Genomic DNA, 16103 nt, shown 5'->3' with positions numbered 1-16103 from the left:
GTGACTAGCCCAAGGTCACCATGTATAGGGTTTCCAACATGAGGACAAGAACCCTGGTTAATCATCCCTAGGCTGAAAATGCTATGTGCATCGAAGGTCATCATGGGTTGACTGGGGACACACCTATAGCTCATTTGACACATTCAATACTCATGATACTGAAAGCCTGCATAGGCCTACCACTTTAGAAAGGACAGCACCCTGTTAACAAGACTTCCTTTTCCTGTGTTCTAAATCACCATTATGCATTTGAGGGTGGCATGGAGAGAGGTATGTAGAGCTTTGCCATAGTTGTGGAGCTGATAACCACAGCTACAGTGCAACCTGCATGTGCACCCCATAGTAAATGGGTAAGCCAAACATTTCGAGGGTCAGCAAATTGAAACAAGTTGCAGGTGGTCATCCTCCCAGTGGGCCAGTGTGGTGCAGTGGTCACAGTGCCTGTCTAGGAGCCGGGGAACCAGGGTTCAAATCCCTACTCAGTCATGAAGCTCACTGGGTGACCTTGGGCCATCTGAATATACACTGTGATCTTTGAGACACAATAGAAAACAAATAGTCTTTGTGTAACTGAGGCCTTAAAAAGCTGGAGTCTGCCTTACACAGTGGCAGTGTATATATCTTAAGCTTGTTAGACCCCATTGCATTCCCATCAAGCATGATATTCTGTTTCACTGGAAGTGAATTCTATATTCCTAAGTGGGGAAACAGACGATAATGAAGAGGCCCATCTCTGCAATCACGCCTCTCTAATTCTAGCAGTCACAGATATAGTCAATGGGTACACACAACTGCATTCCCTAACTAACTTGACTAATTTGGCACCAGCGCCTCTTGTACTCCACAAACTCATCTAATCCCTTCTTGTTTATTTATTATTTCTAACACATATGAATCACTGTCCTGCCACAGGCATTCAAAACAATTTGCGACAAATGCCACCAATAATGTTCCCTAGCAACAAGCTCAGGCTCCACAGGCAACTCACGCGTTTCATCTCTTTAAAAAAATAAAAAATCTTTGACATCGTTCACCCTGTTTGTGCTATTTCATACAGTAATGCAGAATAAACCATTCTACCCTATTCACAAATGAACTCCATTCATGATTCTTTTATTCAAGGTGACTGTAGGATTCTGTCATCTACACAAGACTTTATATATGATCTACTGGGATCAATTAGAGATGTTACTTTCCTACTAATGACATTAGTTTCCTACAAATTAAATCAACTAAGGCTGTCCTCTACCCACATTTGTATTGTGCAAATAATGTATCACACACTATGCTTCTTCTTCTTGTTGTTGTTGTTTTAAATGGTTAAACATAAACACTGCATTTAAACTTGTCCGTTCACTCACTATCCTGGCTTTGTGTGTGCCTTCATGAGAGAAAACAGGGAGAAGGGATTAAAATACATGGCTAGAATGCGTTTTTCTATGTCCAATGCAATGCAACAAGATCACCAATCTTTAAGAGCAAAAGCAAACTCACTGGTATGGCAATCATTAGTACATCATGGGTAAGCTTGTGGAACAATTAGAGGAAAACAGCCTAAGGAGAAGCTCACAGACTACTGAGATAGATTGGATGTAATCATAGTAAAAAAGAAGATGTGTGTCTGTACTTGATTGGATGCGATCAGAAGCTTGAAGGGCTTCTAACATAGCAAACAACTGGAATCCATAGCACCCTAACATCTTTTCTTCAAAATAAAGCTTTCTGGCTTGTTGTACTTGCTGAGCAAGTTTGTACATAATCAGTCTCCAAATTTTGTCAATCCATGGCTGTTTAGAAGACTATATGAGAATCTTCTATAGACTTTGCTGGTCTATATAATTGCTTCATTAGGTCTTGATGCATGGACCCAGCATCATTAGATTCAGAAGCATGGCTTTAATAAGTTACCTGCAGTGATCTAATAATAATGATGTGCAGAAATTCCTGGAAGTAATCAGGAATCACACTGCAGAACATCCACACTGTTGGATAGTTCCAAAGTGGGGAGCGGGGGAGGATGAATCAATCTGCCTATGCCTTTTCCAGTAAGTATAACTATAATTTGGATACAGCCAGTGAGGTCTTGCAAGGGTAGTGCTCCACCTACTGAGAATTTTGCACTGTGCCTCCTTCTTATTTGTGTTGATTGACAAGGTAGAAGAAGAGGTCCAGACATAACGCCAATCATCTTTCTTCCAAAGATTCAGCTATGCTATTTTTTATATGCCTGTACCCAGGCTGGGCTGTCATCCAAAAGTGGTACCTGAATGATATTATAAATAAACATAAATGATGCCTTTAGCTAACAATACAATACTGTCTATGAAGGATTCAAAGGAAGTCAGTGGGTGCTTGCTTTAAGTCTGGCTAAGAAAGTGACAAAGACCCAAATATTGATACAAAGGCAGCAAGACTGGTTCAGCTTGTTTCCAGACAACTGTGCAGGACAGATGTTCCCCTTTATTCAATAAATCCAATGACTTTGAATAAATTGAACACCCGAGTTTTGCTGTTGATAGTAGCATTTCCCCCCATTTGGGTAGTGCTTATTAATATCATTTGTTCACAAGCAAACAAAAAAGCTTGGAACAATCTGGTACATAATGGCATCTCCTTGCAGCAAGCATGGGCAGCTCACTCAAGTATCTTACCTTCGGAGACTGTCTTTCTTCTCATCTCTTCTCAAGCAGCCATCAAGGTGTTTATTTATATGAAGTTCTTGAACAGGAACCCCGCAGACAGGGCACTCCACTGAAACATTTGAAAGCATTCATGTTAACATGGACATTCCTAAAGAATGCTTGCCAACTGAAGAAAACCATTTATTTTCATAAGGGAGGAGGGAAAGGATTGGTGTTTATGTGCAAAGCAAAATGCAGATTTTGGGGTGGAGGCGTTGCTAATATATGAACACCATTTCATTACCTGTTCCAAATGGAGCTTACTTCCACAAAAATACAAATATAGACCTCACCAGCCACTTTCTATATAGAAACATGTCTTTCCGCTAGCAAATTTAGGATATTTAAGATTCACAATGGCACCAGCAATGCATCCTCGTCCAGATTTTCCCAAATATGATTGCATTTACCCCAAATGACACAGCCCAGTGGTCCAGGTCTGCAGAACATTTCCTGCCAGCCTGGAAAAAATGGAAGCTCCGTTCTCCAGCAGAAAATTGAAGTCAAAAGTGCATATTAATTCACATCCTAAAATCCAAAGAATCACTTTCTCTTTAAAGCAGCATCAGAAGGAGCTATTTGAAGCAAAGCATCAGAAGACATGGAAAGAGATCGTTCTTCTCTTAATCACCACTTTCCCCTACAACTTCCTTAGACATACACACAACCACTTTGGATTCCAAACCCATATTCTCTGTGTTTGGAATCTTAATATTTCTGCCAATGTGGAACAGGAATGTGGTCCATCACAGGCATGATTCTTAGGTGAAGACTTCAAAGTCCTACTAAAACCTGACCCACCTGACCCCAGCAGGGGACACAGCCTATTTTACTCAAAGCCATTGAACATTAAGTTACTCCCAAAGGTTGGATAGTGTTGTCTTGCGTGTACAAACATGGCCTTGCCAATATTTTTCACAAGACAAAGGATCCCTCCTCCCCAGAGAAGGATACTCAGCATGAGAGGATATTTGTTTGTCCCCCAAGGAATTTGGCCCCTTTGAAGGGAATGTTTCCCTCTTCGTCAGAATTATGTTCTCCAACCCAGAGACCCTTATTCTCCATGACAGCTGGGGAGCTGCCACTGTGGGAGTGGGACACAGCTATCACCCACCAACCTCTCTGCCTTCCTTAGCTTTTCCAAGCCCGACACGTCAGTCTCAAGGGAAGAAACCTGTTCCTGGAGAGCCAGGAGCTTCTTGCTCATGCACACCCATGATTTTTCTCCAACACACCCTTTTCCGCTTTCTACCTGCATAATTGCTTTTTGTAGTTTCCGTTACTTTGAGAGCTTGGCTTTTCTATACGTCAAAGAAAGGAGTGTTTATTTTTTAAAAAATAAATAAATCCTGGTAGCAACACATTTTTAAAAGTGCAAGTTATTGTGTAGTTTTCAGTTGTACCTCGCACTCTAGCTTTGATAGACCTGACTAAATTTTACCTGGCTTTAACCTGCACTGACAGCTGCAGGTTTTCAGCTGCACCTTGTTTTCACCCACAACAACAGTCTAACATTTATAATATAGGGGAACAGAGCTTATGAAGGGTGAGGGTGTTTTTAAAGAAGGCTAAACCTTTTTAAAACTAAGCTGATTCTCCCACTAGCAAGATCTGTGTTTTGTAGAACTATATATGGTGGAGTTTCCTCCTTTTTATCCCTTCTCCAAAATGGAAGCTTTTAGCCTAGTTTACTGTGGCCCCTCCAGCTTCCCCACAGAGTTGGCACAGGTATCTACAGGCCTCCTACCCCTAGAATGTAGCTCTTGAGTTATGAGTTCTTTCAGGATCTGGCTCCTAGCATACAATGATCTTACACTGGATCCTTATTATTCTGAACTGTTTTAATTAAATAAATGAGTGCTACCTACCCTCTCCTTGCAAATCTGCAGTTGCCTTTCTTGTTTTGCCATCTCAGGCTCCCTTTAGCATGTGGAGCAGGGCAATGTTGGATTTTATGGCTGGATTTTATTGTCCTACCGCTGGTTTGGCGTTATTGATTTATGGCTTTATTGAGTTGCTGTGTCATGCTTTAATTTTGTCTATTTATTTATCTGTGTTATGTCACCTAGAGAACATTTTTATAAGGCAACTTATGCAACAAATTAATTGTATACAGATATTCAGCTCAGCTATTCCACTGTAAGTCAAAGCTTTAAAAGGTCCAGAGTATGTCTCGGAGACATAAAGGGGGAAGGCAAAATATAGTACAAAGCCAGAGGACAGAAAATAAAAAATGGAATATAGTACTGCATTTATTTTCCTTATGCTTCAGACAGGAAAGGGGAATATTTTATTTATTTATTTATTTATTTACTTGCTGTTTTTATATAAAGCCATCCAAAAGCACTATTCTCTGTGTGGTTTCCAACATAAAATGATAAACACCATTAGAAACACAATATCCTTAAAACACAGTAATTATTCCTATATAATAATTGGAATTATTCCAACTGGAATAATTGAACTGGAATTTGGGAGTAAAGTTTATTTTTCATGGGCATAGAGACTGGGACGTCACTTACTAATGTAGCATTTCTTGAAATGTCAATTATTAAAATGTGTTCTGACGCTTCTATAAATAACACTGAAAAAGAAGAAATCAGGAATGCCAAATTCATCTAAGCAATATTGTTTTGTTTCTAGGCCAACTGGGTTCCCACACTGTATTCCAAATAACATATAAATTAGCAAAGATAATTATAGATGATATAAGGTAGCATACAAAGGATATCGTTGCATTTCACATTTATGACTCAATTCACAAGACGGAGTTAGAAAGTTTGCACTCTTTCCCCTTTCATATTAAGGCAGCCAAAAAAAAATGCCCATCAAAATATGCAAGAACAACAGTGGTATATCATGAATGTAAAGGCTTTATTACTGGCAATTTAAAAACATAACCTCTGAATTTTCCACTTCTTTTGGAATTAAGGAGGCCTCAACTGCAAAGCACCACTTGACTAGGGATTCTATCAAAGTCCATTTTTAAACCGAAAACTGTTCAACTGAAAAAACTACAGCAGAATCCTTTTAACATTATCACCTCATGAGCATCTTACTGCCTTTTTTTAACGACCCAAAAAGAAACAGGATGTTACACTGAGCAAGAATTTAAACACAGTAGAAACCATTCTATTACGCAACTCTATCTTCTCTTAATATATTTAACATTTTCTGTGTTAATAGGAATACCTTTCCATCAGATGGCTGAGCACTATTTAAACCACATACGTGCTGCATCATCAAGAAGATTGTTGTTTAGGATTCAGTGCCACACTAGCTGATACTAATTGACTGTTGCAGAAGGCATAGTTATGGCTGAGTGCACCAGATTCATTTTTTTGGCCACTGTAGCATGATAAATGAACTATGGGCTGGTTTACTATGGTAAACTATACTTAACATTACAAGAATGAACCTAACCTTTCCCCAGGCTTGTTCCTCAAGAATGGCCACAAGAATGAGTTCAGAAACTTCTACTTCTGCTCCAGATTTTTAACATAAACCATAACTTGCCCTATCATCTCTACCCAGACAAACTGTGGTTACTCTTAACCAAGGTAAGCTGAAATAAGGAAAGTGCAAGCCATAGTTTCTGAAGTTGCCTGGTGTCCACTAACACTAAGATTAACCACAATTTAGGGTTTCAACAAAATGCTAAACTATGATTAATTTTTAAAGAGAATGCACACTTCCAATCTCCTCTTTACAGTCAGAAAACAGGAGAGGAGAGGAAGGAGGAGCATGCATGAACCCAGCAGGAAGCTAAACCATTAGGACAAGAGATCACTTTGTACACATTTCTATTTAAGGTGCCATAAAGAATGCACTGGGATTGTTTCAGAATCAGAGAAGCAAAGCAGTTTGTGAAACCAACTTAATAAATGAATATGAACCTTACATTTCACTGGAGTCAATGTTTCAGTAAACTCATGATTGAACCAAAAACTTAAACTCCTTAATAATCCAACCCCAAAAGACCCATCTGAGTACAGAGGAAAAATCAATGTGGAACCTTGGTGCATACAGAAAAAATAACGAGAGAACAAAACCAACAACTTACCCTTTGAGATAACTTTTATTGCAGATGTGGAAGGAGTTTCAGGGTTTCTGGTGCCTGCTGCTTCTGTGTGAAGAGTCTCTTGGTCCTCTTGAGAGCCACATGGAATCGCCTCCTGCTCCATTTTGATCTGTTTACTTTCCTTTTCAGATGGGTTTAAGTGCTTTCTACGGGCTGGAATGGTCTCTTTGACTATAAAGGTATCAGCAGATTGCTGTTCATGTTTTAAAACAAGACCACCCAAGGAACTCAAAATATGGACTTGGTCAGAAGCCTTCTTGGTAAGCAACTTTGGAGAAGAAAGTGCTGCAGGATCTAAGACTGCCTGGAACAGCCGCTGTCTAGGAGTAAACACAGAACTATGTCAGTGTATTACTATGCTATGTATTTTTGTGTTTTTATATTGTAGACCGCCCTGTGATCCTCGGATGAAGGGTAGTATAGAAATTTAACAAATATAATAAGAATAATAAGAATAATAATTACTATTTATACCCCGCCCATCTGGCTGGGTTTCCCTAGCCACTCTGGGCGGCTTCCAATGGAAGGTTAAAAATACATTAAAACATCAGCCCTTAAAAACCTCCCTAAACAGGGCTGCCTTCAGATGTCTTCTAAATGTCATATAGCTGTTTATTTCTTTGACATCTGATGGTAGGGCATTCCACAGGGCGGGCGCCACTACCGAGAAGGCCCTCTGCCTGGCTCCCTGCAACTTTGCTTCTCGCAGCAACGGAACCGCCAAAAGGCCCTTGGCGCTGAACCTCAGTGTCCGGGCTGAATGATGAGGGTGGAGACGCTCCTTCAGGTATGCTGGGCCAAGTCCATTTAGGGCTTTAAAGGTCAGCACCAACACTTTGAATTGTGCTTGGAAATGTACTGAGAGCCGGTATAGTTATTTGAAGACAGGTGTTATGTGGTCTCGGCAGCCGCTCCCATTCACCAGTGTAGCTGCCGCATTTTGGATTAATTGCAGTTTCCAGGTCACCTTCAAAGGTAGCCCTACGTAGAGTGCACTGCAGTAGTCCAAGTGGGAGATAACCAGAACATGCACCACTCTTGTGATGATGATGATGATGAATAACGTTTCCTGGTGACACATATATGTTCATTCCAGCTATGTATCATCACCATCACCATCATCATTTTGCTTGTATGCCGCCTTTCCATGGTTGAAACTATGCTCAAGGCGGCTTACAACACAAGATTTACATAATTACAAACATAACAGAAGTCAGAAACAATAAACAGAACACATCAAAAAGTATACAACCAAATGGAAACAATTTCCAGGTAAATCATAAGATCTAAAACTAAAGATGCAACAATAATATCAATAACAGCAACAGCTCTCTCAACCCCCCATAAACAATACTCCAGCCCAGGAATCTGTTCAACAGCCTCAGCTTTTGTAGCTGGAGTCAATCAGCACACCATTCTCCCAGGCCAGATGGGAAAAGGCCAGCAAGGCAGAGTGCAGGTCTTCATAGAATCATAGAATCATAGAATCATAGAGTTGGAAGAGACCACAAGGGCCATCGAGTCCAACCCCCTGCCAAGCAGAAAACACCACCAGAGCACTCCTTACATATGGTTGTCAAGCCTCTGCTTAAAGACCTCCAAAGAAGGAGACTCCACCACACTCCTTGGCAGCAAATTCCACTGTCAAACAGCTCTTACCGTCTTCCGTGGGTTCACAGCCAATATGGTCTCATTTAAAACAACACAGATAAAAATTAAAAACAATTTAAAAGAGGAGCCCTCTCTACAAAGCAGCAGCCGCAGCCCTTGTGAAGTCTGTCAAGCCCCGCCCCAAACCAGGTGGAAAGAGGCAAGGGCAGGGCCCTTCAGGCCCTCAGCAGGCAGTCCTGCATGTATATCATGCAGAAGAACCAAAAAGCAAAAATGTAACACACACAAAATGACAAAAATATCGCTACTGAAGTTATAATACTCTTTCTTTTGATAACTTCAGTAAGCTAAGTGGTGACATCTAGTGGTCATATATTGGGTGCAACTACCACATATTAGACCCAAGAGGCTGGCTAGCTATTTATTTATTTATTTATTTATTTATTTATTTATTATTACCTAGAAAGTCCTAGGATAGGTCACAACAATGTGAATAATAGAACACCATGGGTTCACTGTAACATCTGGAAACAAGTAGGTTGGCATATTTTAGATTCAGGTAGGTAGCCGTGTTGGTCTGACGCAGTCGAAATAAATTAAAAAAAATTGTCCAGTAACACCTTAGAGACCAACTAAGTTTGTTCTGGGTATAAGCTTTTGTATGCATGCACACTTCTTCAGATACACATACAGTGGTACCTCGGGTTACATACGCTTCAGGTTACAAATGCCTCAGGTTACAGACTCTGCTAACCCAGAAATAGTACCTCGGGTTAAGAACTTTGCTTCAGGATGAGAACAGAAATCGCGCGGTGAGGCCCCATTAGCTAAAGTGGTGTCTCAGGTTAAGAGCAGTTTTAGGTTAAGAACGGACCTCCAGAATGAATTAAGTTCTTAACCCGAGATACCACTGTAATTTATATAATTTTAGACTTAGCACAAGTAAAAGAAGAGATGGGCACAGCAGATGTCAAAAACTTAAGAGGATTGGGGAAAGACTCCTACCTCCTGTATTTATCTTTGGAGGTCTGAAAATCACTTCTGGTCACTTAGATGAATCCTAACCCTTGTTTTCACTTTGTGTCAACTTGATCCAATGAGTTTTCAGGGGCAATCACACCACACAATGGCCAAAGGGGGCAACGGAAGAAAGCAGTCAATAAGTACGCACAGGTCTGCCCAACCTTTTAATGTTTCTCAATCTAAGATGACAAGGCTCCTGGAACTCCCCATAGCAAAAGACCATGCACTTCACATGATAACAAAACAAAGCAGGCAATTAATCAACCATGAACGGCATACATGATTGCTGGAAAACAACAGTTGGGAGAGCGCTGTGGTGCCATGCTCTGTTCAGGGGCTCCCTTGACATCTGGCTGGCCACCATGGGGAACAAGAGGCTAGACTAAATTGTTCTTTGGTCTGATCCGTTAATCATGCAAATTTATTTTATTGATTGATTGATTGATTGATTGACTGATTGATTGAATATATACCACCCTATGCCCGGAGGTCTCAGGGCGGTTCACATTAAAATATCATAGTGTGTAAAATAAATATAAAAGCAATAACCCAATAATACCCCCCCCCCAAAAAAAGAGCCACATTTTAAAAGGGTATGGGATGTTGATCAGGTCAACCAAAGGCCTGGTTAAAAAGGAACGTTTTTGCCTGGCGCCTACATGAATTTCAGTGGGTCTACTCCGAGTAGGACTAGTATTGAACTAATCAGAATAGGAAAGATCTCTACACATCAGAGCAATACTTTCTGTACTGAGAAATGAAAACTGACCTAGTACTGACTGCAGCTCCACATAAATGTCACTAAATAAATAAATAAATCGCCTGTATAAGCTTGCAAGAAGAACCCCACCATACCTCTTTTTGATATGTACTGCATAAACCTATTTACAACTCTTATCAAGTAACGGTTCTCCACCAGGACAGTCTGGAATATGGGCACTTTGAAATTGCATTTCACATCTCAATTCCTTGAAAATGTCACCCTGCTAATAAATCCCAGTCTCTGTTTTCAGGCAGGAAGGCTCTGTTTGTTTGTTTTCATGTGAGCTGAAATTTATTCAAAAAGGTTTGGGTCAGTAGCCTTCAGTCCTAGACAAAGGACAGACATCCCTATGATTCAGATATATTACAAAGCAGTCCAGTAAAACCACTCCAATCCCCTTGTTTCGGGGGGTGGGGGTTCTCACTGACCTTAATGCCAACTTACCACAATTACCACCAGGTCAGTATTCTACTGAAATAAAATTATATTTATTCACATAAACCCAGAAACTGTGAGGGGAAAGAAAATAATTTATATGGTTTGGATCCAGAAAATTACTAATGTAAGACGATTCGGTGAAGGTGAATTTGTACCTCTTCCTCACCTGGCAGTCTCCTGAAGCCCTCCAAATGCTTCTCACAAAGGTCAGGCAACCCTTCTGAATGGGCCACAGTGGTGGGAGAAGGGAGCAACTGCTGAAAAGTGAGCTGAGGCCCCGCCAAAATTCTACTATAATATTTTTCCCCCAGTTTTTTTAGAACTATCAACCAAACAACCACCAAACCCACCTTTGAAAGGAAGAAGGAAAAAGCTACGCCTTTCACAAACCTACCAAAGTAGAAATCCAAAAATTTTCACAGCTGCGCAGTAAAAGCCACATTTTTCAATGATCAATTGAAGTTGGGAACATTTATTTTAACCTTAAAACACAAACCAGCCAAACGGTTTCACCATAATTATTTCTTTATTACCTCATAAAATATACAATGGTTCCTCTATAAACTCCATCCCAGGCCTGTGAGTGTTTGAATATTATGGACGCCATTAATCTTCTTAGATAAGAGATGAAATAGAACTATTAATACACAATAGACTGCTTTTAGCGGCGCACACGCTTTCCTCTGAATTCTAGAACTTATTTTTATGTTTTATTTACTGGACATTAAAACGTGTCCTGGGTACACAAATCTAAGGAGACTGGAAGATGCATGTTTCTGGGGAAAGTTTACGGTATTTAAATGGTCGAGACCAGGCTTTGTACAGAGTGAAGATGTCAAAGAGACTAGAAGGCCAAGATAGGCCACAAGAAGCCACTACTCTGCTCTGGGTCTGCCACATATACCTCGCCAACACTGTAGGAATCAGAGAAGGCAGCAACACTAAAAGTCTCTATGTGTTTACAGCAGAGGAAGCCAAAGAAATGTTCTGCTTTGTTGTGGACTCCAGCTCATGCTGGCTAGGGCTGATGGGAGTGGTAGTCCACCACATCTGGAGGGAACCAGACTGCTCTATAAGAACAAAAAGTAACCTCTCACTGATGATGAATGTACCATATTTTTTGCTCTATAAGACTCACTTTTTCCCTCCTAAAAAGTAAGGGGAAATGTGTGTGCGAATGCAGGCTGCGCAGCTATCCCAGAAGCCAGAACAGGAAGAAGGATCGCTGCTTTCGCTGCGCAGCAATCTCTCTTGCTGTTCTGGCTTCTGAGATTCAGAATTTTTTTTTATTGTTTTCCTCCTCCAAAAACTAGGTGCGTCTTATGGTCTGGTTCGTCTTATAGAGCGAAAAAAAATTGCTGCCAACAACAGGCCACAGATAAATTATGCTACATCAAAATGGGTTCCTTGTCTTTTTGTAGCTTCTTGCATGAAGTTATCAGGGGAAGAGCCTTCAGATGCTGAAGGCAAAAGAAATAGTCTTTTATGTTATGAACCACCCTAAGATCAATGGATGAAGGGTGGTATAAAATCTTAATAAATAATAAATACAGTGGAACCTCGGTCTCCGAACGTAATCCGTTCCGCAAGACCTTTTGACTTCCGAAACGTTTGACAACCGAGGCACAATTGCCGGTCAGCAAGTTCCATTGAGAAAAATGGAGAAACGCACCTCGGAAGCTGTGGTACTTCTGAGGCGCCTTCAAAAATGGAAGCATTCACTTCCGTGTTGTTGGCGTTCTGAAGCCAAAACGTTCAACTTCCGAAGCATTCAACAATCGAGGTTCCACTATAGTAATCATCATTCAGTGCTATTTTTATAGAAAAAGAGGTGCCAGGACTCACCATGAACGCCTCCCTTATTCTCTATTAATGCCAATAGTGCCCACCTGAAAGGTGCCAGAACTGAGTTCCAGTGGGGGGGGGGGGGAGTCCTGATAATCATTAGAACTGTAGAGCTTGAAGGATTCTCAAAGTCACAGAACCCAACTGCCATCTTCACACACCCAGAGACACACATGAATGCCAGATAAAGGGTCCTCCACAAGTCCCTACAGATCTTATCCCACCACCAGGCTGATGACTCAACTGAGTAATAAAAACTTCCTATCACTAGTCAGCTTCTTCCAGAGGAAACATTCACTCCCATCCTTGTAGCAGTCCACTGTCAGTTTCCCCCATGCCATGCAAAAAAGAAATAGCAGTACCATTTTCACACACTGAAACATCAGTGTATAGGATAGCCATTCCCATGACTGCAGTAACTAAGAAGTGCTTTTTCAACTATAGAAAATGTGAGTTGTGTAGAGTCACAGTCACACTATTGTTTCCCCTTGTGATCACACCACTGCAGCTGCTTAGATGTAGGCGACTCTCTGGAGATGTGACTTCAGTCTTAAGAACTTGAAGAAAGCACGCTAAGCCCAACCACTAAACATAATGAACAAAAACACGATGAACTCTCTTAGCCCTTTAGTACAGTTTGCTAAACTCAGCACCAGAGTTCAACACTTTGGCAGCTTCTAATGTCTCAAAGGAAGAAGAAAAAGGAAACAAAGACTGTAAAAGAGCAAGGGAGAAACTATTTGTGGTCGCAAAGGACAAAGGACACATAATTAGGACACAAGGACCTAATGTCTTCCTAATCTGCCTCAAGATACTAAATCATACCAGGATTTCCATAAATCCAAGTGAGACTTCTTTTTTTAAACTAATTTGTGGTACCCAACATTAACACTTAGAATATAAAAGTGTGACCAATCCTGAGACTACAGGCTTTTTTGTGGTGTATTAATTGTACATCAGGTTAGCCAAGGACACTGTGCTGAGCATCAATTGATTTCATCTGCATTGGTAAGCTGATAGCCCTTTGGGCCACAGAGGAATAGATTGTTCACCCTCCCTGATTTATAAGATATGTTCAGATCCATTAAGGAAATCAGAAGTAGTTAAGGATTACAGCCTAGGATCAGAATGGGTAGAGGCAGCACAACTTGTTCTTTGCAATACTGCAAGAAAACAATAAAGGTGCCAGTAAATCTGCCCCTAAGACAATTTAGACACAAAGCAAAAACTAAAATATTTATGTTGTGGGATTTAAAACAATCATTTCCAGAATATCAATAGTTCTTAAGAAACAGAGGCACCTGGGAATCAAACACTATTTATATGAAAGATATAGATGCCACGTTAAAGTCAAGCTTCTTTTTGCTTCCTGAAATTTGTTCTAAATATACAGTGGTGCCCCACAAGACGAATGCCTCGCAAGACGAAAAACTCGCTAGACAAAAGGGTTTTGCGGTTTTTGAGCTGCTTCGCAAGACGAATTTCCCTATGGGCTTGCTTCGCAAGACAAAAACATCTTGCGTTTTTTGCAAGTTTGTTTCCTTTTTCTTAACACCGTTAATACAGTTGCGACTTGACTTCGAGGAACAACTCATAGAACGCGGTGTGGTAGCCTTTTTTAAGGTTTTTGGCGATTTTTGAAGCTTTTCCAAAACTTTTCTGACACTGTGCTTCGCAAGACGAAAAATTCGCTAGACGAAAAAACTCGCAGAACGAATTAATTTCGTCTTGCGAGGCACCACTGTACAATCCATAAATGCAAAAAGAAAGGAGAAGTAAGGAGAAACACGCTTTATGAATATGTACCAAATTTCAGCTTTGCCAGTGGCCTGAAAGTGTCTTAACCATTTTGACATCACCGTAGCTCTACTTGGGTGTTCCACTTGTTGTTGTTGTTTAGTCATGTCTGACTCTTTGTGACCCCATGGACCATAGCACGCCAGGCACTCCTGTCTTCCACTGCCTCCCATAGTTTGGTCAAACTCATGTTCGTAGCTTCGAGAACACTATCCAACCACCTCGTCCTCTGTCGTCCCCGTCTCCTTGTGCCCTCCATCTTTCCCAACATCAGGGTCTTTTCCAGGGAGTCTTCTCTTCTCATGAGGTGGCCAAAGTATTGAAGCCTCAGCTTCAGATCACCGTACTCCTGCACTGTTGAGAAAGTAAGGTCCAGACTGTGGCCTGCCACATGCATTGGACTGGTGACATGTTGGGACAGCGCCATGATCATCATAGCAGCCACAAAGTCCTGAGCCTCCCCAGAGCCAGTCACCTTGGCATGGATGTTGAAGTCCTCCCAAACCGGTTGTCTGGGAGTCCTCAACACCACCTCCGAGACGAGCTCTGTCAGCTCAGGCAGGGAGAATGCTGGGCAGCAAGGAGGACAGTAAACCAACAGAATCCCTAATCTCTTCCGGTTGCCCAAAGCCAGGAACACACAATCTAGATCCTCCCTCCTCCCAAATGGACAGAGATCCTGGAAAGGGAAGAAGGGAGAGGGAGGGAAAGGGAGAATATGTCTATAGACCACAGCAATTCCCCCTTCCCAACCCTCAAGTTTGTCCTAATGCTGCACCAAGCAGCAGGTGGGCACAGCTGGGTGAGACCAACTCCACCCTGCTCACCCCCTCAGGTCTCAGTGATACTGACCAGATCGGCCTCCTCATCCGCATTCAGATCATAAATGAGTGAGGTCTTATTCAGAGCCAATCTGGCATTCAGCAGCAGCTGCAGAACCAACAGCTGGCTGATATGACAACCACAATACCCCAGGTTGAAGCATCTAATTTATAGGCCTCTTGTACATGATGCCCCCCATAACTGAGTCAGAGCTTGTATGTAAATATAATATACAGTATGTGCTTTATATTTTTCCTCGTGGCAGTTTCAATTCCTGACAAGATTACACAAAGCCCCTTTACAGCAGGGGTTGTCAACCCGGTCCCTACTGTCCACTAGCGGGGGTTTTGGGATTCTAGGTGGGCAGGAGGGGGTTCTACGGCACAAGCTGAATCCTCCTTCCATCAAGCACTTGTGGGCAGTAAGGAAATTTTACCATCAAGAAAGATGCATTAGTGGGCGGTAAGTATAAAAAGACTGACTACCCCTGCTTTACAGTATTGAAACAAACACTGACATCTTCAAGCAATACTTGAAGCAGTCTCCTATGAATAACCAGATAGCAATATTGAAAATTATTTAGCACAATAACAAGTTTCAGCATTGCTTTCCTAAGGAATATACCCAGTGGAAGAAGCAAAGAAGAAGACAATCCAACCATGAAATAGAGAAGAGGTTTCAGTGATACAGCAAGTAAAAAAAAAAACAAAAAACCCAACACCTTCAGGGAAATGCTTTAATTCCCACAATTTTCATATTTTGTGGCATCTGTCCAATTCATTTAACAGCTGGGTTGCTGCTGCTGTTTTTTTATTCCTCAAGTTTGAGTAGAGACCACAAGCCTCGAGGGGTTATTTCTTCTTTGAGCTCCTTTGTAAGAATTTGGGGAGGGGTATTTTTGCCATTATCAGATGCCAAGGTGAAGTGAAAGAGGGACAGAATGAGTGAGTGTTTCAAGGGTTGCCGTTTGCTTCTGGCTGGGACACCATCCACCAGCAGCAAGTCGGACATGACAGCTTAGCCTATGGGTAGGCAAACTAAG

General features: G+C 41.4%; 1 protein-coding gene across 2 annotated transcripts in view; it reads right to left on the bottom strand.

Moving 5' to 3' along the window:
- The window catches only part of RAD18 (RAD18 E3 ubiquitin protein ligase), a 109379-nt gene that overhangs the window by 79241 nt on the left and 14035 nt on the right, over positions 1-16103 (bottom strand). For both annotated transcript variants that reach the window (XM_083492731.1, XM_083492732.1), the window contains exons 5-6: positions 6745-7082; positions 2652-2751 (exon numbers count right to left, since the gene is read on the bottom strand). In XM_083492731.1, coding sequence (XP_083348857.1) covers positions 2652-2751; positions 6745-7082 — 438 coding nt within the window. The remainder of the gene's footprint in view (positions 1-2651; positions 2752-6744; positions 7083-16103) is intronic.

Source organism: Podarcis liolepis, assembly GCF_965112155.1.
Source record: "Podarcis liolepis genome assembly, chromosome: 2".
NCBI lineage: Eukaryota > Metazoa > Chordata > Lepidosauria > Squamata > Lacertidae > Podarcis > Podarcis liolepis.
This window is presented reverse-complemented; position numbering and strand designations above follow the sequence as displayed.